This window comes from Mus musculus, chromosome 3, assembly GCF_000001635.26.
Source record: "Mus musculus strain C57BL/6J chromosome 3, GRCm38.p6 C57BL/6J".
Lineage (NCBI taxonomy): Eukaryota > Metazoa > Chordata > Mammalia > Rodentia > Muridae > Mus > Mus musculus.
In genome coordinates this window covers 95,920,432-95,947,802 of record NC_000069.6, presented here as the reverse complement: position 1 = coordinate 95,947,802, position 27,371 = coordinate 95,920,432, and the positions used below count along the sequence as shown (strand labels likewise).

General features: G+C 46.1%; 1 protein-coding gene and 1 long non-coding RNA gene across 5 annotated transcripts; one reads left to right on the top strand and one right to left on the bottom strand.

Annotated features, from left to right (window-relative positions):
- Positions 1-415: 415 nt before the first annotated feature.
- On the bottom strand, positions 416-18,558 carry Anp32e (acidic (leucine-rich) nuclear phosphoprotein 32 family, member E). 4 transcript variants are annotated; one of them, NM_023210.4, is made up of 7 exons: positions 18,153-18,546; positions 13,745-13,894; positions 12,905-13,027; positions 10,608-10,779; positions 9,764-9,921; positions 3,442-3,496; positions 416-2,623 (listed from the first exon to the last, which is right to left on the bottom strand). In NM_023210.4, exons 1-7 carry the CDS (start codon positions 18,204-18,206, stop codon positions 2,553-2,555), a joined length of 783 nt encoding a protein of 260 aa, NP_075699.3. In that variant the 5' UTR covers positions 18,207-18,546; the 3' UTR covers positions 416-2,552. The 4 variants fall into 4 exon arrangements, with proteins under 4 accessions (NP_075699.3, NP_001240686.1, NP_001240687.1 ...); NM_001253757.1 differs by having other exon boundaries at positions 9,800-9,921; NM_001253758.1 differs by lacking the exons at positions 12,905-13,027; positions 13,745-13,894 and having other exon boundaries at positions 10,608-10,683.
- Positions 18,559-18,777: 219 nt separating this feature from the next.
- Gm46815 lies at positions 18,778-21,928 on the top strand. Its single transcript, XR_001783926.1, has 3 exons — positions 18,778-19,063; positions 21,354-21,507; positions 21,764-21,928. It is a non-coding gene; the product is annotated as a predicted gene, 46815 (long non-coding RNA).
- Positions 21,929-27,371: the final 5,443 nt, after the last annotated feature.

Genomic DNA, 27,371 nt, shown 5'->3' with positions numbered 1-27,371 from the left:
ACATACTATGCTGAGAAGTTGAGCTCATTCTAGAAAAACCATATAATCCTGTGATTGTTTTATAAATACCTGCTGAACTATAGGCAATAAAGTCCTGGCCCAACCTGCAACTCCAAAGGGAAATTTGAGCCAATCCAGAATTTTGGTGAGGGAAAGGAATTTTGTTTTTATTTTTCCAGACAGGGTTTCTTTGTGTAGCACTGGCTGGACTCAAACTCAAGAGATCCATCTGCCTCTGCCTCCAGGTGCTGGGATTAGAGGTGTGTACCACCACTGCTGTTGGAGTATGAGTTTTCTAGTGCCTATTATTGTCACAAGTCTGACTACCCTTCAAAAGTCATTTCTGTTTCTAAAGACCTTTGAAACAGTAGATGGTAATTCTGAAGAGTGAACAATCACACACTGAAGCTAGTCATTATTAATAACGCTTCAATTTATTCAAAGCAATGCAGTTTCAAAAACTTAAGTTACAGCAGTAAGGGAAAAAAAACAAAATAGTCAGAACCCCATGATCAGCGCTGCCCGTCCTCGTGTTTAACACTGTGATGGCGTTAGTCAAAGCACAGCTGCACAAAAGTATCAATCAACCTCAAAGTCTCTAAGGACTTCACATATGGTATACACACGCACAGTACAGAGAGGGTTAGAACAGAACCCAGAACTTCTACAGAATAGAAAACCCACCCTTGCTTATTTGCATGAAAATACCACCCACTAAGCTAAATAAGTCTTAATAGTTATCTGGAGGCCCTATGCGTTGTTTTTAAACTCAAGAACTCTAATTTTGATTGCACAATAGATGATTGATAAAAAGTCAATATATAGATTTCATTTTTAAAAATAAGCATTTATTTTGAACCTGGCATAGTTTGCAAAGAGAATTCTTTAGAGACTGACAGCAGGAGTTCCAATTACTGAAACAAGGAAACAAAGCCAATCCTTTGGCGATCCCTGCACTTGCGCTGAACTCAGTACACATTTATCTCAGTCAGGCATGCAACTTTTATTAGCTTCTCTACAAATAAGTTCATACTTGCTATGTTAAAAACCAGGTCAGACATGTGAAGTTGAAAGAGCAGCAGCCCCACTGTTGCAATTTCGATGTGTCCCAGAAGAGAGGCAAAATACGTATGCTGATGCTAAGTTTAAAAAGAAAGAAAAAGACAAAACAAAACAAAAACCCACCTGAAGTATATAAAACAAAAGGAAAACAAAAACTGGCAACCAAGACTTAAAAAGCAAGTGCCTTGTGCATGGAGCTTCCGGGACAAAGGGAGAGAGAGAGAGGGGCCTGTCCGCTCATGTTTGAAGCCACGAGAAAACACATACCCGTACCCCAAATGTTTTTTCTATTTTTCAGACATTCATTTGAAATAAATACCAACACTTCAAGATTGATTTTCAAACAGTCTCCTATTGCCACTATGTTCCAATCAAAGGCTACAACTGATCACGCTTTCAAAACTACAGGAAGAATTAAAGGTTGCTCTCAGAAACATAATAAATACTTCACAGAGTTGGTATCCAAATCACTAGGAAAACTTAGAAACTAGCCCTGAACGTCTCATCAGTTCTCAGCTGGCAATCAGTCTGACCTCTGCGAGAGGACGCTGCTGCTTATCCTAGCAGACTCGGGCCGTCAGCAACGCCTGCCTCTGACACGAAGCCCTCGGTACTGTAACTTGAATGCTCCATCTCTTCCATGCCACTTGTTTGAAACCGAGACAGATGGCTGAGGTGCAGATGAAGTCTCTGGGGCATTACAGCTTTTGCCAGCTTTCTTTTGGATGGGAACAGGAATGAAGCAATGAAGGTGACAGAACCTTCTGGAGCAGCTGGGAGGGGACACACAGCTGACCCGACCGACAGCCTGCTGGCACGGCCACCCAGAGACCGCTCCACGGCAAGTCTGGCCTTAGAAAGGGACAGGCTCCTTAAAGGGCCCTGAACTGTCACTGAGCAGAACTGAGTCCATGACCTGCCTCTGAAGAGAACCCTCTCGCTCTGCTTCTACTTCCCAAACCATGATAGGAAAGCCTTCAGATACCCTAACCCCACCCCCAAAAATGCCTTCAAGCTAATGACAGCCGGATCGTCTCTAAATCAACCAAAAACAAAAAAACCAGCTTTATCATTCAAAAGACTACTGCCATTTCATATTACAGCTGAGTGTAATTGGTTAATTTATAAATAACTTTAAAACACTATGAATGAAATGCACCAAACTACACCTGTGTAAAAGCAACAATGTTTTAATTATGGGCTAAAAATGTCTAATACATTAAGCATGAATTATAAAAATCCAGAATCTAAATACAGTGCTAGAGAATTTCACTATGGGAAGATGAATGAGAATTCTTTTCTAAGAACATTATGATTAACAGACTAGCAAATCTTAACCGGAATGGTAAGGCCAAAATAGTAAAACCACACTTTTCCTATAAAAAGTTACACATCATCTCCTACTGGGACAGCTATCATACATAAAGAAACAAAGACAATGTGATCGCTCTCCAGCGCCCAGGAGTGTCAGGTGGCCTGGTCCTGGAGGTCTAATCGTCGTCTTCCTCCCCGTCATCCTCAGCATCTCGCTTTCTCTTCTCTCCCCGAAGACCCTCTTCCTCTAAAATGGAAGGATGTAAGATACTTGACTTTAACAACTGAGTTTTTCTTATTTTACAAAGCTTTTAATCTTAGTAGAAAATGAGTATCAAGAGAAAATATAAGTTGTTTCCACTCTGAAATTTGTTCGAGAATATAAAGGACTTCAGAGAACCAGACTCTACAGAAGAGACATGCTCACGGACAAACCACAACTCGCTGGTCAATCAACAGACCAAGTGCGTGACAACGTGACTCTTAGGTAAACACTATTCTAAAGGTCCTCTCTGCACAGAGGCTTTACGCTTTACAAATGAGATTCCAGAGTGCAAGGAAATACAAATAAGCGTTTACTTCATCTCTCTCTCTCTCTCTCTCTCTCTCTCTCTCTCTCTCTCTCTCTCTCTCTGTGTGTGTGTGTGTGTGTGTGTGTGTGTGTGTATTTCAAGAGACGGTTTCTCTGTGTAACCCTGGCTATCCTCAAAATCAGAGACGCCCCTGCCTCTGCCTCCCAAATGCTGAGATCAAAGGCATGAATTACCACCATGCCTGGCTTTCCATGTGGTTGCTGGGAATTAAATCTAGGTCCTCTGGAAGAGCAGCTAGTGCTCTAAACCGCTTAGCCATCTCTCCAGCCCCTCATTTCTGTCTTTAAGTACAGATTATAAATTGTTTTTGTTGTTGTTTTGGCAGAATTAAACTAGTCTTTCAAATCACTTGACTATGTGTCTAGGCGCATTATACTAAACAACAAAATTAAAGGCTCCAGGGCCAGGGCGATCCCACCACAGACTCAACATCTGCTAAGATTCACAATGTTCTTCTGGCCAAGCAACTCACCCTCTTCTTCCTCCTCCTCCCCTTCATCAACGTAGTCATCATCGTCCTCTTCATCCTTCAAAGTCAATGTGAGAATGAGTAAACCACGACACGGACTTCTACTGTTTCACAAGAGCAATGACGTTACAGGTCAGCTGTGCCTCAAAGGACAGTTTCTGCCTCCTTTGCTTTGAAGCTAACTAAGCATTCAGACTTTTATAAACACAGTCTGTGCCTTAGCCTACCATGGTTCAGGAGAACATTCTCCCACAGTGCAGATTCTCTCTGTGCTGGGTGGTACGGAGGGCTAGTAAGCAATGGAAATGCACGCTGCGGTCACTGTTTGTACAATTACTTGTCTGCTTGAGACAGGGTCTCAAGCAAACTCCTGACTCAACTGGTTCTGCCTCCCAAGTGCAACGATTACAGGAATGTACCACTCTATCCAGCTTAAAAATGGCCACATCTAGCCAGGCAGTGGTGGCGCACGCCTTTAATCCCAGCACTCGGGAGGCAGAGGCAGGCGGATTTCTGAGTTCGAGGCCAGCCTGGTCTACAAAGTAAGTTCCAGGACAGCCAGGGCTATACAGAGAAACCCTGTCTCGAAAAACCATAATTAAAAAAAAAAAAAAAAAAAAGCCACAACTGCCCACTAGCAGAGACAGGACTTTACTGCTTTAAAATAAGCCATGCTACTTTACAGACTGAGGCACAGATGATCTGAACCCTAATGTCAAACACGGTTATGGTTGTATGCGGACTATAAAAACGTATTTCTCTAGATCTGTTTTCCAACCAATAAGAGCAAGCGACAAACCAAAAATCTGAAATCCAAAATGTTCCACAACTCTTCAGTTTCTTGAACATCAACATTCCACCAAAAGTAGAAAATGCCACGTGACCCTGCTTGCAACATTGTAACAAGGGTGCCATGACGCACAGGCTTATCCCAGCATCCAGGCAGTCTCGTCCCCTCCTCCCCTCCTCCGTGGATGGGCTTAAGATCACGTGCCATTATGCAGCTTCTGTGTTGCTTCTCAAGACTGGGACCACTGGCTGTGATCAGACCCCCACACCCACCCCCACCCCCCAGCTTTTTTTTTTTACAGACTTTGGACTTGACCCAAGGTCCTTGCCAGCCTTGCTAGGCAGCCCCTTGATCATCGTGATGACTCTGACCATGAACGGTCCACCCATTAGTACATGCTGCTCTCCTCTGAGGATTTTCTCCCTTCCAAACAACTGTTACTGTACATGTGCATGTCATTACTGTTGCTGTGCGCTCATGCACGAGGGGCATGCATGGAACACGGGGAGCTCTTCTGACAATTTTGCAGAGTCAGCTCTCTACACTTTTCCATGGCTTGGAGGGATTGAACTCTGGCCACCAGGTCTGCACTGTGTGGAGGGTTTAACTACTGACTCACGCCTTTGAATGCTTGACCACACAGAGAGGCTCTATTAGGAGGAGTGGTCTCATTGGAGTAGGTGTGGTCTTGCTGGAGGAAGTGTGTCACTGTGGAAGGTGGTTTTGAGGTCAAGTTGCACCCAGTGTGACACAGTCTCCTGCTGCCTGTGGATAAAGATGTAGACCTCTCGGCTCCTCCAGCACCATTTCATGCCACACTTCCCGCCAGAACGACAATGGACTAAACCTCTAAAACTGTAAGCCAGCCCCTATTAAATGCTGTCATGGTGTCCCTTCACAGCAATAGAAACCCTAACTAAGACACACTGCAAGCGCCTTTACCCGCTTCTCTGGCCCATTCTCACCTTAAAATAACTCTGGTCTCCAGTTGGGTGTTCTCTTTTTGTTTATACACCTTCTCATTTACAGTCAATTACTTTTTCAACTTTATGCTCCATCGAATCAGAAGAGCAACAAGCTTATCAGAACTACATAAGCCAGAGACAACAGACCGACTTCCAACCCTGAGAACGCTAATACCGCTGGGGCTGGGAGACCCTTACCACTCACATTCTGACTGCCCGGAGCCCCTTACACTCACTGCTCTGATCCCAGCCGTGCTACAAATGACCGAGTCCAGACAAGCTTGGTACTAACTACTGTACATCTGAAAAACAAGCAGTCAAGGGTCTCTCGATCTCACCACAGTTTACTCAAGCATACTCTATTAAGCATGTAATTCCCCAGGCAGAGGTGGGAGGACTCCAAGTTCAAAGCCAACCTAGCAAGACTGTCTCCCAATCATTCAATGGGCTGGGAAGATGGTTGTACAATCTGACCTGAGCTCAAACTGCCAACCACATACATTAAAGGCGCCCTGGTGTTGAATGCTTACACTCTTGGCCCAGGCAAAGCAGAAACAGATCCCTGCGGCTTGCTAGCCACCTAGCCTTACTACATTTGTGTGTTCCAAGTTGAGCACCAAATGTAAGCAGTGAATAATTAGTGGTTAGGAATGCCTGCTATGCTGGGCATGGTGGTGGAGACAGGGGCAAGGGGATCTCTGAGTTCAAAGCTAGCTTGGTTTACAGAGTGAGTTCCAGGACATCAGGGCTACACAGAGAGACCCTGACTTGAAAAAACAGAAGGGAAAAAAAAAAGCACTGGCTGTTCTTCCAGGACTCAGGTTCAATTCCCAGCACCCACACGGCAGCCTACAACTGTCTGTAACTATAGATCTGACACCCTTACAAAGACATGCATGCAGACAAACATCAATGCACATGAAATAAAAGGGGAGAAGAAAGGAAGGGGAGGAGGTATCTGAAACATCTCAAAGATGCAAATAGTCATTTATAATTTTAAATAAAACACTTGACGAACTAGACACATTTGTTGATAATTTAGAAAAATCACAGCTATCAAGCACTCTCTGAGTTTTGTTTTAATTAAAATGTAATTGAACTGACATTCCAAGGCATGTAAAGACCATCCTGAGGACAACATCTCACAATAAAGCCGCAGCGTTTACCAGAAAGTCACTCAGTTTGCTCAGTGACGACCATGGCCTTTGCCCTATTAGTGAGAAGTGTTTCCTGACATAGGTATGAATAGTACAGGGCATACTTCCCAATAGTCCTAAAGTCCTTTATACACAGCAATTCCTTGCCCCTGAAGAACGACTAAAATGAGAAGAAATATAACAACAACAACAACAAAAAAAAACCAGCAAATCAGAGGTCTAGGGGTTGTAGCTCCCCAGCGCTACGTAAAACCAGATGTAGTTGTAGCAGTGGTGCCAGCCCTGTCTACAGAGTCCCGGCACTTACAAAACTTAGGCAGGACCGTGAGTCTGAGTTCAAGGGCAGCCTGAGCTGCACGGTGAGATCCCATTTTGAAGAGGCAAACATAACCAGAGGGATTTCCTCCCAGCAGTCAGTTACATCGTGGCCCACACAGGTCTGTAATTCTAGCTCCACGCCGTCCTATGCCTCTTCTGGCATTTGCAGTCACCATTCACACAGGCGATATAGAGACAGACACTCAGACAAGATAACCACACATATATAATAAAAACCAAACCTCTTTAGGAGTAAGTACAACGCATACTGAAATCTGCCATTTCTGCCTCTTTCACCTTTAAGCAGCAATGGTCTCTGAAGCTTGCCTAGAACTTAGCTCCTAAAAGCAGGCACTCTGGGGTTGCCCGGTTTGTTGTGAGACAAGGTTTCCCTGTAGCCTAGACTATCCTAGAGCACACTAAGCAGCCTACGCACTCACCAACTCCTGCAGTCCGACTGCCTCCTGGAGAGCCAGGAGTATGGTCCTGAGCTACCGCAACTGCACTCAGACTTCATTTTGAACATCCAAACTATCCCATCCAGAATAAAAAGGCTTCCCGGCCCTGCACTAACAATGCTGTGTGTATCCAGAGATTTCTGACCTGTGCTTGGCCATGGCATTTTGAGATAATATCCCCAAACATTCAGCCGAACAATTATACCTAATGTCAATCATCGCAGGTGGTTTGACAGTGACGTTTTAGGCAGCACTCAGGAGGCAGACACACTCCACGGCAGCCTGGGAGGCACAGAAAAACCCTCAACACCCACTACACACCTCAGCACACAACTTACACTTAGGGAGAAATCAAATCATAAAATAAATGAATCAAACATAAAAGAGAACCATTCATGCTAAATGCTGCTGTAAACTAAACAGGCTTTCCCTATAAACACTAAGAGCATCCCAAGGTTTTCTCTCCACTGTATGGTTTATGACTCACAAAGATACAAAGAAACCTAACGCCTTATTCTTGTTTATTTATTTTAAATTTAAAATATTGTCAGAAGTGGGTGGACACATGGCTCAATGAGTAAGACACTGGCTGTTCTTGCACAGGACCCAGGTTCAGTTCCCACCACCCGCGTGACAGCTCACAACCGTCTGTAACTCCAGTCCTAGGAGACGCAAGAACCAATCACACCCATGGTATATAGACATACATGTGGGTAAAACATTTACTGATACACGCAAAATAAATCTTAAAAAGCAAAACAAAAGGGGGCTGGCGAGATGGCTCAGTGGGTAAGAGCACTGACTGCTCTTCCAAAGGTCCTGAGTTCAAATCCCAGCAACTGCATGGTGGCTCACAACCACCCGTAATGAGATCTGACACCCTCTTCTGGTGTGTCTGAAGACAGCAACAGTGTACTTACATATAACAAATAAATAAATCTTTAAAACAAAACAAAAGTAGCAGGAAAATAAACCCATCAATCAGATAGTCAACCTAACCATTGCAAAAGTCAGCAGGAAAGCAAAAGACACCGTCTCGAGGAGCTCTGTGTATCTGTGTATGTGGTCCTGAAGACTCAACCCAGGCCTTACACACGTCAGCAAGTGTTCTATCACTGAGCTACATCCCTAGCATTGAGGTATTTTCAAAAGAAACAATTATTTTAGAATATGAAAATAAAGCTCACTTTAACATGAAGAGAGAGTAACTTCTCTAAACTCCCAGGGGCTAAGGATATTCTATTTCCCACTCAATGCACTGGCTCTTAGATGCAAAGACTAACATAACAGCCTCTCATTTAAAGAACTCACCACTCAATAAAGGGCAGAGAAGTTTTTATGAGAGCATCTCTAGGCAACGGAAGTCTAATCAAGGTTTAAGGCAGCAGAGAATGAAGGACAGCCTTGTATGCTTTGGTGGCAAGAGGGAGACATCACAGCACACGAGGAGAGCAATGATCTATCTGCACACCACACGGGCGCTTGGTGGAAGAAATCCCTGAGCAGAGTCCACCTAGGCGGACACTGCTTAGGAAGCGAATGCAGGTGGTGGCTGGCACACGAGCCCGTGGTCAAGACTGTTTCGGAGGACCTGGATTTCAGCTTCCAAAACTGGTGCCCGCCTGTAAGTACAGCTCCAGAGCACCCTCTTCTGGCACCCACGGGCAACTACATTCACACGCCACACATTCACAGGCATGTTGTTTTTTTGAGACAGGATTTCTCTGCATGGCCCTGGCTGTCCTGGAACTCACTAGGTAGACCAGGCTGGCCTCGAACTCAGAAATCTGCCTGCCTCTGTCTCCCGAGTGCTGGGATTAAAGGCGTGCGCCACCACACCCAGCTGAGCACACACAACTTTTAATTTAAAAAGGTAGAAAAGCTACTGCAGGAGTCACGAGCTAACTGAAGGGAAAAGATCACAGTCTCTGAGTGTCTGCACTGTCACCAACCAGAACCAGGGGCTTTATGTGCATCACCTTGTTAAAGCAACTCCAGGAGTTTGCTTATACAGATGCAGAAAGAGGCTCAGACATTCAGAAAAGGCTTCCTCCATCCTGTGCCACTGAAGGCAGAGTCAATTCAGAAATTCAGGAGAAAAAGAGCAAGCAATGGCAGTCCCCATGAGTGGCCATGAGATTCGGCTGAGTCTGCCCACCTTTCTGAGACCCAAGTCAAAAAAGGCAACTTTTCCTGTCGTCTCATTCTTTTTGGATGCCGGCCAGAGCCCAGATACAGCTTTTCTACCACTGTGGCCTTCCACACCTCCTCTCTAGACCGCGAGCTCCCTACCCTGTGACCACTGGTCTCACCTCAAGGCCAGTTTACGCGGCACTGGGTTTTTCCGTTCTCCCCTCTGTTCTCCTCTTAGGAGCTACTGAGACTTACAGATCACCTGCCCTGAGAGTTTTTAAATAAAACTGTCCTTGGGCTTTAAAACAAAAAAAAGAAAGAAAATCAGCAAGTATTTACAGCTGTCTGGACATAATATGGAGCACCCAGTAGGAGGGAGAAAAAAAGACAGATGCTTATCCATGCTCATCCAGGCATCAGGAAACCACTCACAACCCATCCTACTCATACAGCACTTAGCCCTGGGCCAACCGTCTTCAGGGCGAACAACAAGTTTCCATTCACCTGAATTTCGTCTTTCATTAAGTATGAGAGGCCCACCTCCTCTTCTCCCTCTCCCACTTCTGAGCCAGCTTCATCCTCATCGTCATCTTCCTCCTCTTCATAGCCTTCCGGTGGGCCAGCTTCATCTTCGTCCTCATCTTCCTCATCTTCATCTCCATCTTTAGAAAACATTGTCAAAGGTGAGCAAGCATCCCGGCAACCGCTTCCTCCTGGTACTCATAGGGACTGCGTCCTTCTGGCACGTGGCCCCCATTCATCTTAAACCAACCATGGCAAGTGCCCCTACACTTGGCTTAAAAGAACAAATTCTGGCCAGACAATAGCAGTGCGTGCCTTTAATCCCAGCACTGGGAGGCAGAGGGGCAGAGGGGGAGGCTTGGAGTTGGGGGGGTGGGACTGAGTTTGAGGTCAGCCTGGTCTACAGAGTTCCAGGACAACCAGGGCTACACAGGGAGACCCTGTCTCGATAAAAGGAAACAAAGCAAACCCACCCATTTTACAGCACTGTTACCTGTGACCCAGAAGTACTTTACTAGGACTGGGGATCCAGGTCAGCACGTACCGAGCATGTGCAAGGATGACCCCATCCCAGCACTGCAAAGGACCCTTCCAAAATACATTTTCAAACATTATACACACTGAAGTTGGCTTTACTTTGCGGTCACTTCAAAACCTGCTGGTTGCCAGGCATGGTGGTGAACACCTTTGATCCCAGCACGAAGTGGGCAGAGGCAGGTGGCTCTCTGTTTGGGGTCAGCCTGGTCTACACAGTGAATTCCAGCACAGCCAGAGCTACAGAGACACCCTATCTCCAAACAAGTAAATAGTAAACTAAGAGCCTCACCCTCGTCGTCGTCATCCTCCTCCTCCGAGTCGGGAGCTTCGTTGTCCTCCTGGTCGAATCCGTCCAGGTAGGTGATCTGCTGCAGCAGTTCAAAAATACTTTCTCTATAATCTTCCAGGTTTGTGATCTCACAGTTAAACAAGTCGAGACTTTTCAAATTTTTAAGATTTTGCTGAAAAAGTAAAGTTAAAGGTTACAATCAAGATTTTAAACACTGTGTTCTTGAGTTTTAATGAAAGAGCTGAAAAACATATTCTTGAAGCTAAAGAACAAGTTTATGCACTTTTAGGGTTTGTAAGGCCACTCTCCCAGGCACAGGCAGCAGCACCCGTGGAGAAACTTTGGTTGGTCACCGCTGTGTCCCCAGCAAATGTCTTACAACTTAGTTTCTTGCAGACACCCCAGGCATTTTTGCTGACAGAAGCTGGGCAGATAGGCAACAGCACCCCAAGTGTGCCAGCACACACCATAACCCAGCCAGGGCAGGAAGGTCCGAGTGGGAGGCCAGCCTGGGCTACCAAGACTTAGTCTCCCATCTTTTTCTTCTTAAAGACAGGGTAACGTCCCATTACATAGCCCAAGCTGGCCTTGAATTCTCAGTTGCTTTAGCCTCTAGAGTGCTGAGATTACAGGCAGGTACCACCACAATAAGCCCACGGACAAGGCCTGGCCATGCCTGGCAATGTAGATTCAATCCCTGGGCCCCAGAAAACCAACACGCACAGACGCACGGACGCACTAATAAAACAAACTGTAAACCTGAATATCCATTTTCAGTTTTGTATTATTTATCTTTTCCTTCCTATCAGAAAATAAGCTGGGCGAGGTGGTGCATGCCTTTAATCCCAGCACTCGGGAGACAGAGGCAGGGGGATTTTCTGAGTTCGAGGCCAGCCTGGTCTACAGAGTGAGTTCCAGGACAGCCAGGGGCTATACAGAGAAACTTTGTTTCGAAAAAAAAAAAAAAAAAAGAAAAGAAAAAGAAAAAAAGGAGACAGACTACCTCAAAATATAGGGAAAAAAAAAGGTGTTAAAAAAATACTGAGGGCTGGCGAGATGGCTCAGTGGTTAAGAGCACCGACTGCTCTTCCGAACGTCCCCAGTTCAAATCCCAGCAACCACATGGTGGCTCACAACCATCCATAACGAAATCTGATGCCCTCTTCTGGAGTGTCTGAGGACAGCTACAATGTACTTACATATAATAAATAAATCTTTAAAAAAAATACTGAAAACTTGAAACCAGAATAAAGCCCTGAAGAAAATAAAAGCCAATCATTAAATATATTTGTCACTGATTCAAATATCGCCTGGACTTTTATTTCTTTTTTTTGTTTTGTTTTGTTGTTTTTGTTTTTGGGTTTTGTTTTTCCTTTTTTTTTTTTTAAAGATTTATTTTATTAATATATGTAAGTACACTGTAGCTGTCTTCAGACACTCCAGAAGAGGGAGTCAGATCTTGTTACGGATGGTTGTGAGCTGCCATGTGGTTGCTGGGATTTGAACTCTGGACCTTCGGAAGAGCAGTTGGGTGCTCTTACTCACTGAGCCATCTCACCAGCCCGGGTTTTGTTTTTCTTTTTGCCTTTTTTTTTTCTTCTTCTTCTTTCTTCGAGACAGGGTTTCTCTGTATAGCCCTGGCTGTCCTGGAACTCACTTTGTAGACCAGGTTGGCCTCAAACTCAGAAATCCGCCTGCCTCTGTCTCCCGAGCGCTGGGATTAAAGGCATGCGCCACCACGGCCCGGGGACTTTTATTTTTTATTTATTATACATTTTAATTATATTGAGCAGGGAGATGCACGCATATTCCATAAGCATTCATGTGTGTGACAGAGAGTAACTTTCAGTTGTGGGTTCTTTCCATGTACCACGTGGGTTCCGAGAATCAAGTCAGGCCGTCAAGCCTGGTGGTTAAGTGCCTTTTGAAATGAACTGGTTTGAGGCCTTTGTTTGACACAGGGTCTCTCTACATAACCCTGGCTGACCTAAAACTCACTATGTAGACCAACTTGACCTCAAACTCACAGTAATCCACCTGCCTCTACCTCCCAAGACCTGGGATTAAAGGCGTGTAATTTTAAGAAAGGAGTCTCAACTCTACAGCCCAGGCGCCAACTTGGGGCCATCCTTCCTTCCCCTACCTCAGGGCTGAGTGCCAAGCCCAGCTGGACAGTTTAGTTAAAGAAACATAGCTATCTGGACCACAAGAGATATTATAGGAAATCCCAGACTTAATTAGTGAGAATATGAACAAATCAGATTAAATCAAGCCCAGTGACAACACCCTCCACTTACCAGCGCTTCTACTGTACTGAGATCTTTTATTTTGTTTCCACTCAGATTGAGGTAGGTAAGATTTGGACATTTCTCTGCCAGGACTTCCAAGCCTCCAGAAATTATATTGTCACTAAGTTCCAACTACATATTCAACATGGAGAGAAAAACAAAGACTGATGAAGCCAGAGGACCTTGCCCATCAACAAAACAACACTCCTTATTCTCTCCAGCTTCCCCAATTCCCATCTATCTGCAAACCGATCAGAACCCCACACAGTGGCTTATCTGTGGCATGGCTCCAATTGTGTTCATTTGGATTTTCTGAAGGGGGCAGTGGTAGATATTAAATTCAATATTATGCCATAAAACAATTCTAATTTAAAATTCTAGGTATTACTGATTCCAAAATCCTACAGTTCCCTTTTTTTGTTGTTTCTGTTTTTTCATTTTCTTTGAAACAGGACCTCTTTGTAGCCCTGGCTGTCCTGGAACTCCATCTGCAGGCTGGCCTGGAACTCAAGAGATCCGCCTGCCTCTGCCTCCCAAATGTGTGAGCCACCTCCCAGTATTAATGATTTACTTATTTTGTTTTATGTGCGCTGGTGTTTTGCCTGTATGCATGTCTTTATGAGGATGCTGGATCCCCTGGCACTGGAGTCACATGAGTTGTGGCGAGGAACTGACCAGGTCCTGTAGAAGAAGAGCCACTGAGCCGGGGTCCAGCACCCTTCCTCCCCTCTCATCTCTAGGAACTTGAAGCTTTCTGGCTGGCAGGTGAAATGGTCTTTTCACTTAACCAAGAACTCCATCAGCCTGGCCGTGAAGACCACGGTGTCCCCACAGCCAATCCCAGCTCACCTTCCGGAGTTTATTCAAGCTGGGAAGCCGGGCCAAGGAACTCAACTCCACGTTGGCCATGCTAAGAAACTCCAGTTCCTTAAAGGTGTCATTCAGGCCTTCGATTTCCCCATTGACACACAAGCAATTATCGAGGACTAACTCTGTCACCTGTTAGAAGAAACGAAATAATTAGTTTGCATAATAACAGACCCTTCGGTGTCTAAGCATTCTAAACGCATGAATATCAAAATAGAAATCCCAGCCAGGGGTGGTGGCCTTTAATACCAACACTCCGGAGGCAGAGGCAGGAGGATCTCGGGGAGTTCCAGGACAACCTGGTCTATATAGTAAGCTGCAGGACAGCCAAAGCCACAAAACAGAGCCCCTTGTCTCAAAACAAACGAAAGCAAAACAAAAATGCCAATCCCCTACACTGGGTGCGGCCAGCGTATGAGGTTGTCATCTCAGCTACTTGGGTATGATGGGGGAGGGGTCACTTGTGCCATGGAGTCTGTGGCAGACTGGGCATGGAGTAAGGAAGCTGTAATCCCAGGTACTTGGGAGTGAAGAGTCACTTGAGCCATGCAGAACCATGCAGTCTAAAACTGCCTGAAATGAGAGCAAGATCAATCGCCAAACAGTAAGTCCTTGCACAGGTCCTTCTTGTACATCTTCACCCACACTCCCGTGAGAACCTAACGTAACTCACGGAGTTATGAGAGAGAGAGAGAGAGAGAGAGAGAGAGAGAGAGAGAGAGACTTGAAGGCTTTCTGGGGATTAGCTGGGAAAGAGGATCAGCAGTGTGGAGAGAGTAAGGGAGGGGAAAGAGGAATGACAGTAATCACAACATACTATACACATGTATGAAAAGTGAAACACTATATATAATTAACATGTACTAAGGAAACTGACAGATGGTGGGCTGGAGAGATGGCTCAGAAGTTAAGAGCACTGGCTACTCTTCCAAGACTTGGGTTAAATTCCCAGCACCCACAAGCTCACACCTTGTAAGCCCAGTTCCACAGGGCTCCTGACACCCTGGCACAGACATACTTGCAGGCAAACAACAATAACATACAATGAAACCACACATAAACATATTTATATGCGTAACACATATATAAACATATATAAAAACAAAATTAAAAGCATGTATTTTAAAAACCCAACCTGATGTGATTTAGCTGTCACTGTAAGCGGTCCTTTCCATCTGACCTTGGACTAACAAGTCCAATGCCTACTTCAAATCACTGAGGCAGAAAAAAAGCAACTGTGGAAAAGGTCCTACCGAGACCGGTTTGGACTCTGAGCAGGAGCCGCACTATCCTGACCTACACCCGGGAGGAGACACCTGGGCTGCCGGGGAAAGACTCAAAGCTACGGGGGGAGCTTGAAGCTCATCACTTTCTGTTTAAGCCTCTGTGTGCTAGGCTGATGAATGCCAGTAGAATCCCAACCTTGCTAACCTTCAGAAATCAGTATTAGAAAGCTTCTAAGACAGCCCACCTTTGGGGTGTCAGCTGAAGATAAACAATATCACACAAAACAATATTCAAAACATTGTTTCTCCTTCTGCTGCTCAAGCTGCCACATGGACTGTCCCAAGCTTGGAGGCCACATGGACTGTCTGTCCCATGCTTGGAGGGAGGGGGGACTGAACGTCTTTTCTTTTCTTAATGCATATGGTTGAATGCATGTGTGTCTGTGCACCCTAGGCATGCAGTACCCATGGAAGCCAGAAGATGGGTGTTGGATAACTGGGACTGGAGTTACAGACAGTAGTGAGCTGCCATGTGGGTTCTGGTTCTGGGAAGACCTGGAAGGACAGCCAGTGTTGGTAACCCCTGAGCCATCTCTCTGGCTCAGAAGGGGATTTCTTTTTTTCTTTTTTTTTTTTTTTTTTTTAGATTTTTTGAGACAGGATTTCTCTGTGTAGCCCTGGCTGTCCTGGAACTCACTCTGTAGACCAGGCTGGCCTCAAACTCAGAAATTTGCCTGCCTCTGTCTCCCAAGTGCTGGGATTAAAGGCGTGCACCACCACGCCCGGCCCAGAAGGGGATTTCTTAATATCTCTGGGCAGTAAATTTATTTATTTATTTTTTAATGTGTATCCATTTTTCCTCATATGAACCTCATATGTGCCCAGTGCCTTCAGAGGCCAGAAAAGGAGTTGGACTCCTGGGAGTTTGTAAGCCACCTTGTGAGTGGTGGCTCATAACCACTGAGCCACAGATCTGAGATATAGTAACAAAACTTACCCTATGCACCTGAATAGATGTAATCACAAAAGCAAACCCTGGTTCTCTATTCCCAGAGCAAAAAAAATGTCTATTTAAAGGCAACAAGGACTGTCATCTTCCCTACTTGAGTGTAACTTTGGCATTATTTAAATGAGCAGAAATGGTACAAAGATATCCCTGTTATAGCCTCAGGGAAGCCTAGGTATGCAAAATGACTTGCATTACGTCACACCATTAGTGTCAGGTAGGGACATTTTGATAAGTCTGTTTGGGTTTTGGTTTTGTTTTGTTTTGTTTTAAGACATGGTCTTTGTGTAGCCCTGTCTGTCCTATAACTTGCTCTGTAGACTAGCATGGTCTCTGAATCACAGAAATCCATCTGCCTGCCTCTGCCTCCTGGCTGTTGGGATTAACAGCTCGTGGGACACTATCTCCGACTTGTTCATTTGGTTTTTGTTTTGTTTTGTTTTTTGTTTTTTGTTTTTTTTTTTTTTTTTGGTTTTTCGAGACAGGGTTTCTCTGTGTAGCCCTGGCTGTCCTGGAACTCACTCTGTAGACCAGGCTGGCCTTGAACCCAGAAATCCACCTGCCTCTGCCTCTCGAGTGCTGGGATTAAAGGCATGCGCCACCACCGTCTGGCTGTTCGTTTTTGAGACAGCTGTAGTCAAACTCAAAACTGGCCTCAAACTCAAAAAGATCTGCCTGCCTCTGCCTTGAATTAAATGCCTACCACGCCAAGCAATTCTTAAGCCTTTGGATTCTGGTCTTAACCAGAGACTTCTTAGAGCTCAGCAAGAGTTTTGTAGACCTAGTGTCAGAATCCCAGCTCTTCAACTTTACTCCTATTTGCTAATTTGGATTCTAGAACAATACAACCCAGCTTACATTTTCCCAAGGAGAAAGTAAATAAATGGGAGTGCCTTATAAACTATCTATATAAACTTAACTGTTACCACACCACACCAAAGGAAAGAGACTGCAAAAAGGCATGTCAAGCAATCCTCCAAATTGAAGGTGAAAGGATGGGGCGGAGGGGACGACCCATTTTTGCTCCACAAGACTTCTGAGAAACTGCTTGTTTTGATTTGCTTTGCCTTGTTTGACAGAGTCCCACTTGCAACCAGCGTCCTACCTCGGCCTCCCTCCCAAGGGCTGGGAATTTCTTGATATGAGAAGTACAGATTTACAGATATACAGAATTACAGATATCACTCACCACGTCCTGCTGACAGCTTTCAACTTTTGAGTTTTTCTAGAATCTTCTAAGAAGCTCTAGAAAACTTCCATTGCTCCCAGAGATAACCCTCACAGCAACAATGTTTCCACCACCTCTCTCTCGCCTCCAGTCACCAAAACCCGCAAAGGAACCACGAAAATCAGCAGGGCTCAGGGACCGTTGGCTCTGCATGATAACTGTGGAGGCCCGGCAGATGCCCGCCTTTGAGCGGGCGTCAAGGGACCACGGCGGCGCGGACCCCTTGTCCCTCGATTTCACGCCGCGGCCGCGAATCAGCGAGCCTGGTCCCCGCCCGCCGCGGCCAATCTCCAGACCCGCGGACCTGGCGTAAACCGCTAGGGAATCCGACGGCGGGGAGTCGGGGCGACGCCTCCCGGGCCCCCTTCAAGACTCGGGACTCTTCCCTACGACCGCACTGAGCGCAGCGAGGCTCGCACAAGCCTCCAGCTTGCGTAAAAGTCCGCGCGCCACGCGGATCGCGGCCCGCGCCGTCGGGTCCCGGGATTCCGCTGCGGCCCCGGCCGCGGCGCGTGCTGCCCGCGAGCGGGCACGGTCGGAGGGAGCGTGGGGCACAGATCGGCGCGAGTCCCACACCCGGGGCCGCGGCCGGCCGAGTGGCGGCGCCGCGGGAAAGTTACACCAACTTCGCAGGTGGCGAGGACCCGGGGGTCGCGCCCACGCCGCCCGCGCCCGCGATGCCGGGCCACCAGTCTGCGAGGACGCCATGGGGCTGAGCCCCCGCGCGCTCACGAAAATGCCCCTAGAAACTTAAGCCCTTCGCCATTTTAAGCACAAGAGCCTGGTGATTTAAAACTTAAAATAAACACCCCGCCTCCACCCCAAGTGGGGGCGCGCTTCCCAGCCCGCCCTGCGCACCCACCCGGACCCCCGAAGCCCACCCCTCACGATCCAGGGCGGGAGGGGACTATGGGGGCTGAGTCATCTCACCTCCTCCGGGGCTCTGTTCTTCAACTCCATGTTAATCTTCTTCTTCATCTCCATGTCCTCCTCCTTTCCCCTCGCCTGCCCTCCCCACTATCCCCAACCCTAAAAAAACCTCTAAAGGTCTGGAGATGAATGAAAAGAGACGCAAAGACGAACGCCCACTACCACACGGGTGTGGGAGAGAAAGAAAAGAATAGCAAATGGAGTCCGACGACTTGGGACTAACTCGGCTGCCCCCACCTCCGAGTCCACACACCCGCGCGCGCACACTCGGGCACGCACACACTTTCACACAGAGAGAGTGAGGGAGAGAGACACGCGCGCGCCCGCAGTTCCTTCCCCTTCAATGGCTGCTGCGAGACTGAGCCTCCATGACACGGCACCGCCAACCCCCCCTAGCCTACACTCCACCCACCTCCCAACGGGATTGGTCGAGTCCTTAGCGTCACACGACTCCATTGGGCTAGAGGGTTGTCCATTTGTCTTTAGGGGGGACCTGGACCAGAAACTCAGTGTCTATTGGCTCTGACTAGGCGCGCAGTTAATTCCGATAGGTTCGGGAGGATGTACGTCCCGGAGAAATGATTTTGAATCCCAGTCGCCCCCCTCCTTTTCTTTGTGTGATTGGCGCGCTTTCCCCTTGGTAGTAGGACGGTTTGGGTGTCTGTTGGGTTTGTTTTTGTTTGTTTGGGGTTTTTCTGGCTTCAGGGTTAAAAGGAAGGGAAAAGGCGTCGTTGGCATCCCCAAGTTGTAAGTGGGTCATGCAACACACTGCACCCAGAGCTTTCGGTGGTCTTAAAGCACAAGCCTTCTGCTCTGCGGCTAAAGTGTAAGCAGGGGCGCGAGCGCGAACAGCGTGTTGGTGACACCTCCCCGTCCCGAACTGCTTGTAGAACCAGAGCGTGATAAAGAAGGTATTTTAACTTCCAACATAAAGGGGGGAACGGCTCTGAAAGCAGAGTTGAGTTTAGCACGTTGAGTCAGAAGCCTTTAAATAAAACTGTCCAGGAGGAGTTGATACTGAGGTCATTTGTCACTGCTAAAAAGTTGGAATATTAGAGCCAGCCGCGGTGGCACACGCCTTTAATCCCAGCACTGGAAGGCAGAGTCAGGCAGATCTCTGAATTCGAGGCCAACCTGGTCTACAGAGCGAGTTCCAGGATTACACAGAAAGGGGGGTGGGGTGGGGAGAGACTGTTTCCAAAAGACAGAAAAACAAACAAACAAAATTGACACCTTAGAGGAAAAATAACACAGGCCTAAAGAAACACAATTATCAGAAACTGTCCAGCAAGGCCTCTCCTTTCCTACAGGAATCTACTTAAAATGTTCTTTTAAGTGTGAGGGGATGGAGAGGCAATGACCTCTAGCAGAGGTTCCACCCTGGTTCGATTTCTAGCACCCATATAGTGGCTCATAATCACCCATAACTACAATGCCAGGAAATTCAGAGGCATCCTCCGGACTCCACAGGCCACAGGCACAGATGCATTGTGTGTGCGTACGTGCAGGCAAAACACACGGATATGCAAAAACAAAATAAGTAAATTAAAAACAAAACCAAAACTTTTTTTTTCTGTTTAATGTTCCTGAAAGATCCAACATTCCTTTAATCATAGCCCTCAGAAGGGAGAGAGGGGCAGATCCACAGTCATCTACTAAGTAAATCCAAGGCCAGCCTCTGTCACAAAATAACAATAACAACAGAAACTATGTAATTATTTCTTTTAGATTCCTTTTTCTCTGCTTCTTAGTTGCCATGTGTTGCAATTCCTTCTGTGATAAACTATACCAAGATCTGTGAACTAAAACAAATCCTTTCTCCCTTCAAAATATTATTTTTATCTTTTTTTTGGTGGGAGATGAAAAGTACAAAACAGGGTATCTTCATGTAGCCCTGGCTGTCCTAGAACTCAGTCTGTAGACCAGGCTGGCCTCGAACTCAGATCCCTTTGCCTCCTGAGTGCTGAGATCAAAGGCTTGTGCCACAGGGCTAGAGAGGTGGTATAGTGGTTGAGTTATGCTGCGCGTACTTGTTCATTCAGAAGACGCCAGCGGTGCTTCACAACCATCCTTAACTTCAGTTCCAGGGGGTTCAGCATCTCCGAACCTCCAGGACGAAGCATGCATGTGGGCCACAGCCACACATGCGCAGAAAACACTCAAAATAATATTAAAAGGAGGGAAGGGATACACCACTACCACCGAGTTTGGTTTTGGGGCTTGTTTGTTTTGTTTTGTTTTGTTTGAAGTGGTTGGGTAATTTGAGACTGAGTTTCTTCTGTGTAGCTCTGAGTGTCCTGGAACTCATTCATGTAGACTAGGGTGGCCTTGAACTCACAAAAATCCAATAGCCTCTGCCTCTAGGATTAAAGATGCATACCACCTCCTCCCGGCTATTTTTTATCTTAAAGCACTTTTTTTTTTGGGGGGGGGGGTTCGAGACAGGGTTTCTCTGTATATCCCTGGCTGTCCTGGAACTCACTTTGTAGACCAGGCTGGCCTCGAACTCAGAAATCCTCCTGCCTCTGCCTCCGAGTGTCGGGACTAAAGGCGTGAGCTGCCACCACCACTCGGCTTAAAGCTCTTTTCTTAGTTCTGGTTATATTCTGCCACATTCGTTTATATCATTACTAGGATAATTATCCAAAGGCATTCCACATGATTTGCAGAAGTGAAAGAATTAGCACACATCTTCCCTTTATCAGTGTCTCAGGCTAGAGACCTTTGCGTTTCCAACAGACTCTCCACTCCACCAACCCTTACCCCACCCAGGCACAGGAACAAATAGGCTTATATTCCATAACAAATAGCATAAGTAATAAAATGGCGCCTCTCTTGGGCACCCAAAGAGTTAGCTTGATTTTGTTGCTTTAATGCTACGAATGCTAAAGGAAGCCAGGACATGAAAACAACCAAAATAGGGGGATGGGGGGAGACAACGTGAGCACGCCTTTAATTCCAGCACCTGGGAGGCAGAGGCAGGTGGATTTCTGGGTTCGAGGCCAGCCTGGTCTACAGTGTGAGTTCCAGGACAGCCAGAGCTACACAGAGAAACCCTGTCTCGGAGGGGAAAAAAAGGTGAGAAACAAAATAATAAATGTAAAAAAAAAAAAAAAAGAAAAAGAAAAAGAACATGTCTTTAACATTCAAAACCTAAGCTCATCTTTAGCCACTGACTGTCTTACTTGCCTTTGGATCAAGATGTCAACTTATGGCTACTTCTCCAGCCCCATGCCTGCCCACCTGCCTACCAACCAGCTCACCTGCAGGCCTCCCCGCCTGCCTGCCTGCCTGCCTGCCTGCCTGCCTGCCTGCCTGCCTGCCTGCCGGATGCCAATACTCTTCACCATGAAGGGTATGAATTCCTCCTCTGAAGCTTTAAGCAAGCCCCCAGTTAAACGCTTGCTTCTATGCATTGCCTTGGTCACAGTGTCTCTTCACAGCAATCAAACAGTACATCCCTCGCCAGGCTCACTCTCCAGTCTCTGTCCTGCTCTAGCCCCTAAACCTACACAGACTGCATTACAGCTCGCCAGCATTGGTCCTGGAGGAAATCAAAACTTAGGGGAGTGGGGTCAAGATGCTTATGCCCCTATCTTCCTCTCTTCCAGGCACTTAAGAAATGGCTAACTCCCTCTGCTGAAAGCCACCGGTTCTGTGGTACCATGGGATATGCCACCCCAGATTTTTCATTAAGAATGAAGGACTTGGGCTGGTGAGATGGCTCAGTGGGTAAGAGCACCCAACTGTTCTTCCAAAGGTCCAGAGTTCAAATCCTAGCAACCACATGGTGGCTCACAACCATCCGTAACAAGATCTGACTCCCTCTTCTGGAGGGTCTGAAGACAGCTACAGTGTATTTACATATAATAATAAATAAATCTTTAAAAAAAAAAAAAGAATGAAGGACTTATTCCCAGTTTCTGGGGGTACAACTGGAAAGTGATCCTAGCAGGCAACACCACCGGAAGGGGAGTTCCTTTGCTGAAGAAAATTGTCTTGCTCGGATTTGTCCTCTTCCTGGACAAAGTCTCCATCAACACCAGTGTCTGGAAGACCTAGCCTGACATTTTGCATACATAAACTGAGGGTTGTTTAAGCTTAAAAGCACCTTGTGTGTTTTCTGAGGCCCTGTAATATAAGAAGGAACCAAACTGAAACTATTTTTAATTAAGCTTCCATTTTGAATCGGTGTCAGTGAAGTTTAGGTTGCCGAGACTTCCCTGGGTAACTGACATTCTGCTTGACAACTTGAGACGGGGATGTTCAGCAAGTCACCCCACCACAGTTAAATAACCCACCCAATGGGAACAGGATAAATGTTCCACAAAGACACGTTCCTGAGAAAGTCCTCTATGCCTAAACCCTGATTGGTGGGAAAATGTAACTGTAACTTGGCACAGTTGCTTGTGGTTTTCAAGCTTAAAAGCTCTGTAACATCCCAGCTGGCATTGAAACTGGTGTTGCACTTCAGCTCCTGACTCTGTGCTGTGGCCCTGATCGATCAGTAGTGATTTGATTACAATCATTTTTTTTTTTTGGTTGTTTTTTTTTTTTTTTTAAAGATTTATTTATTCATTATATGTAAGTACACTGTAGCTGTCTTCAGACACACCAGGGAGTCAGATTTCGTTACGGATGGTTGTGAGCCACCATGTGGTTGCTGGGATTTGAACTCTGGACCTTTGGAAGAGCAGTTGGGTGCTCTTACCCACTGAGCCATCTCACCAGCCCCGATTACAATCATTTTTATCATCTGCATAAACACTTCCTAAGATGAATGATCCAGGACGCAGTCAGCTCCCACGTCTGTGCTGTTGTCACAGACTGATCAGTTTTTGCTGCCTAATTCAGTAAAGCTCTTGCTCCGTGTGTACTTGTGGGCCTGCTTGGTTGTTTTAGATTTTCAGACCCTAACATTTAAGTCATTCCTCCTCTGCTTAGATCTATTGTCTGTCTTCCTGTTTGTCTCCTGCCTTTCATAAATTGGTCTACATAGTAGAAAGAGAGAGATGACTACTTCAGGTTTTTTTCTCTGGCCTCCATATGCCAGCTGCGGCACTCACATGTTCCTGTGTATAAATACATAAATAAATGTAATGATTTAAAGTTTTTTAAAAAGAAAATGATAACTGTGGGCTGTTCTTCTTCTTCTTCTTTTTCCCTTTTGCAGACTAACTAAGCAGAGTTAGTAGTATGCTTCTGTAATCACACTACTTGAGAGGCTGAGGCAGGAGAGAGGCTGAGAGTTCAAGGCCAGCCTGAACCACCCAGCAAAACACACATATCAAAACAAAAAGAAAACGGAACACAAACTCGACAGTTTGTGGTTACTTGTGAAGTAAAGTGAGGCTCATGAAGAGGCGTTTTTCTTCCGAGTTCAAAGAGATCTAGAGCCCCCAAAAGAGTTCTCAACAGGAATTCTGTAAAATCCTGCCCCAGAAGACAAGGATTGGTCCTGGCCCCATTGGCTCAGGGGAAGTGACCAATTCCTAGAGAGCACTAATGATTTTTTTAGACACATTTTTTTGTGTGTGTGTGGTTTTTCGAGACAGGGTTTCTCTGAATAGCCGTGGCTGTCCTGAAACTCACTTTGTAGACCAGGCTGGCCTCTGCTGGGATCAAAGGCATGCGCCACCACCGCCCAGCTAGACACATTTAAATAACACTTTTTAACTTATTTTGTGGTGTGGTCATGCCTGTGTGGAGGTCAGAGGGCAGCATACAGGAATCTGTCCTCTCTTTCCACCATGCTGGCTACTGGGATCAAACTCAAGCTGTCAGGTTTGGCAGCAAGCACCTTTGCCTGCTGAGCCATCGCAACATCCTCTAACGTAGTCATATTCCCACCAGTGCACCAGATACAATGGACAGATATCTGCTCATCCAACCCCAGGAGGGATATATAACAATAATAATGTAGTATAGTGAGACATAGATTTATAGAAACACAACAAAACATGGTAAGTGGATCTTTGGTCTTTAAACCTCTACTTTTCCTGGCCTGTGCTAAAAGATAAGAACGTGAGTTTATCTAGTCCCATAAAAATTCAGCATACAGCCTGGCGGTGGTGGCACGCGCCTTTAATCCCAGCACTTGAGAGGCAGAGGCAGGCGGATTTCTGGGTTCGAGGCCAGCCTGATCTACAGAGTGAGTTCCAGGACAGCCAGGGCTACACAGAGAAACCCTGTCTCAGAAAAAAAGAAAAGAAAAGAAAAGAAAAAGAAAGAAAGAAAAGAAACTCAGCATACAAATCCAACATGCACAGTTACAAGATAAACACATTCAGTGCAGGAAACCTAGCGATGGAATCTGATATGCTCTTCTGATATGTAATATTATATCCCTACTTAGTAATACAATTAATTTTTTTGCCAAGGTTGTTATGATAATATTTCTCATCAACTTGATTGGACCTTTGGGTGTGTCTGTAAGGATGTTTAAAAAGGGATTTAACTGAAGAGGGAAAACCAGGCTGGCCTTGAACTCAGAGATCTACCTGCTTCTGCCTCCTGAGTGCTGGGATTAAAGGCATGTGCCACCACTGCCTAGCTAACTAAATATTTTTAAAGCAAAGTCCTGAGGAATGACATTTAATGTGTCTTCTGGCTTCTATACACATGTGCACACATATATGGTTGCATCGCAACATGCACACAAACAAGATGAAGCCCTCATACACTGCTAGTAGGGATGATGAGAAAGTTTGCCAGTTCCTTATATAGATAAGCATGCATTTACCATATGATCCAAAAGAACGATATATACTTGTGTTCACTCAAAGACTGGTATGTCAATATTGAAAGTGGTTCTATCCTACAAAACTAGACACAACCCACATGTTCTCCAGCTTGCCAATGAATGAGCAGATGTGGTATGTCTACACCCAGAGAAACTCGGAGATAAAGTCGAGCAAATTCTGGATACCCAACAACACGAATGAATGCTAAGAGTAAGAAGCCACATCTAAGGGGATGTATAATTTGATACATAAGATGTGCTGAGAAGGACGAAATTATAGGGTCAGGAAACAGTAGTTACCGAAGGCTGAGTGTGGGAAGAGAAGTTAACTACAAAGGGGCACACGGGACTTATTGCGGGGGTGGTGGTGACGAAACTGTTCTGTATCTTGATTATGGGGTAGTTACCCAATGGATTTGTCAAAACTCAGGGAAACATACACTAAAAAGGGTGGTTTTACAGCATATAAATTATACCTCCTTAAGCCTGAATTAAAATTTTTTTTCACGGTATAATGTTAAAAGGAAAAACTGCACTAACCACTTGCAAGTCACTTCTGAGCAAACTGGACAAGTATATACGTAGATATAAGGAAGAGTAGCCTGATGGTTGTTAGCCAAAGGTAAAAACTGAAATTGACAGTCCAGATACAAAGGGTTGGTGGAAAAGATCAAACTGGGGCTGGAGGTGTAGCTCAGTGGGAGAGTGCGTTCTTAGCATGAGAAAGGACCTGGTTTCCAAGACATAGCACCAAACATGTGAATGAATAATAAAATTACCTATTTTCTTCCTTGGATTCTTATATACCAGGCAAGCACTCTACACTGAACGCTACCCTCAAACCTACATTTGACGTTTGAAACAGGGTCCCACTAAGTTTCTGTCTTAGGGCTACTACTGCTATGGCAAAACACCAGAACAAAAAGAACGTTGGGGAGGAAAGGATTTATCTGGCTTGCATATCCCACATTACAGTCCATTAAGGGAAGCCAAGGCAGAAACTCAAACTAGGCAGGCACCTGGAGGCAGGAGCTGACACAGAAGCCATGGAGGAGTGCTGCTTACTGGCTTGCTCCTCATGGCTTACTCAGCTTTCTTATAGACCCCCAGGACCACCAGCAATGGGCTAGGGCCCTCCCACATCAGTCAATAATTAAGAAAATGCCCTGCAGGCATGCCCACGTGCCTGATCTTATGACGGCATTTTCTTAATTGAGGTTCCTTCCTCTCAGATGACTTTGGCTTGTGTCAGTTGAGTTGGCATAAACCTGACCTGCTCGGTTACCCAGACAGGCGTTGAACTTTCAATTCTCCCACCTTACCCACCCAGAGCAAGTGAGTCCAGTCCTGCCACCTCAGTTCTGGCAAAATCACACTATTTCAATACTGTGATGTCACTAAACTGTTGGCAGGGACTTAATATTTATTTATATAGCATAACCTTCACAAATTAAGCATATGATATGGTCCCTTGCAGGGCTGGCAAGTGTAGGGAAAGAGTGGGGAGGGAGAGAACCCGTGTCTGGCCAGAGTTCCTGTGCTCTGGGCAGGCGGATGCTTGCCATGCAGCCTAGGCTGGGCATCTGGCTGTGTAAAGCCACTGACCCCACATGGCGAGGGATGGTCAAGAGGCAGCCCCCGATACCAGGTTCTCAGTCTCTGGCATCCCATGTACAGCAGAGGAGCTGAGAACAGAATAGGGGTCCCAGGGATATAGGAAGAGGGCAGAGGGAGAGAGGTTACCACTCAGGTGAGAGTCTTTAGTCCTGTCCGTGGTTGGAGTGTAGGAAGGCCTTCTGATGGGAGGTTAGGTGTAGCTTGCTAGAAGAAAGCCTATCCGGCCATCCAAGCACAGCGGGCATTGATGAACAGAAACAGTCTATGATTTTAGATCTTTATTGTAGAAAGGCAGGAGGAAGGAGAGAAGGTAAAAGAGAAACCGGCCATGGCTAAGGGGAGAGAGGGGGGAAAAGGAGAGAGAGAAGAAAGGCTAGAGAGTAAGAAAGCTTAAAGAGAGAGAGGTAAAAGCTTAGAGAGTAAGAGGGAGAGAGTGAGGTGGGCCAAGCAGCCTCTCTTATAGTGGGCTTGTTATCTTGCTGTTGCTAGGTAACTGGGAGGAGTCTAGCCTGAAGGTCAGAAGCTTGGAATGTTGTCTAAGTGACTGAAAGCCATGAGCCTCTCCTGTGGGGAGTGTGGGGGCGGTAACTTCAACAGGATCCAGGGGTCCAGGAGACATGAGGGAAGGCCTTCTGTCCCATGTAGATGGGAATTACCGTCTGAACAAGAGGTAGAACTCCAAGCTCCTCCAGCCCCACATCTGCCCAGATGCTGCCTTCCTTCATGATAATGGACATAACCTCTCTGACCCTGTAAGCCAGCCCCAATTAAATGTTGTTCTTTATAAAAGTTGCCTTGGGCCGGGCAGTGGTGGCACATGCCTGTAATCCCAGCACTTGGGAGGCAGAGGCAGGCGAATT

What these genes read in the sequence shown, in the direction of transcription:
- Anp32e (NM_023210.4), bottom strand. Translation starts at nt 18,206, where the DNA reads ATGGAGATGAAGAAGAAGATTAACATGGAGTTGAAGAACAGAGCCCCG. An exon ending in AGAACAGAGCCCCGGAGGAG is followed by an intron (nt 13,895 to 18,152) that starts GTGAGATGACTC and finishes TTCTTCTAACAG; the next exon opens with GTGACAGAGTTAGTCCTCGA. An exon ending in TAATGAAAGACGAAATTCAG is followed by an intron (nt 3,497 to 9,763) that starts GTGAATGGAAAC and finishes TTGACTTTGAAG; the next exon opens with GATGAAGAGGACGATGATGA.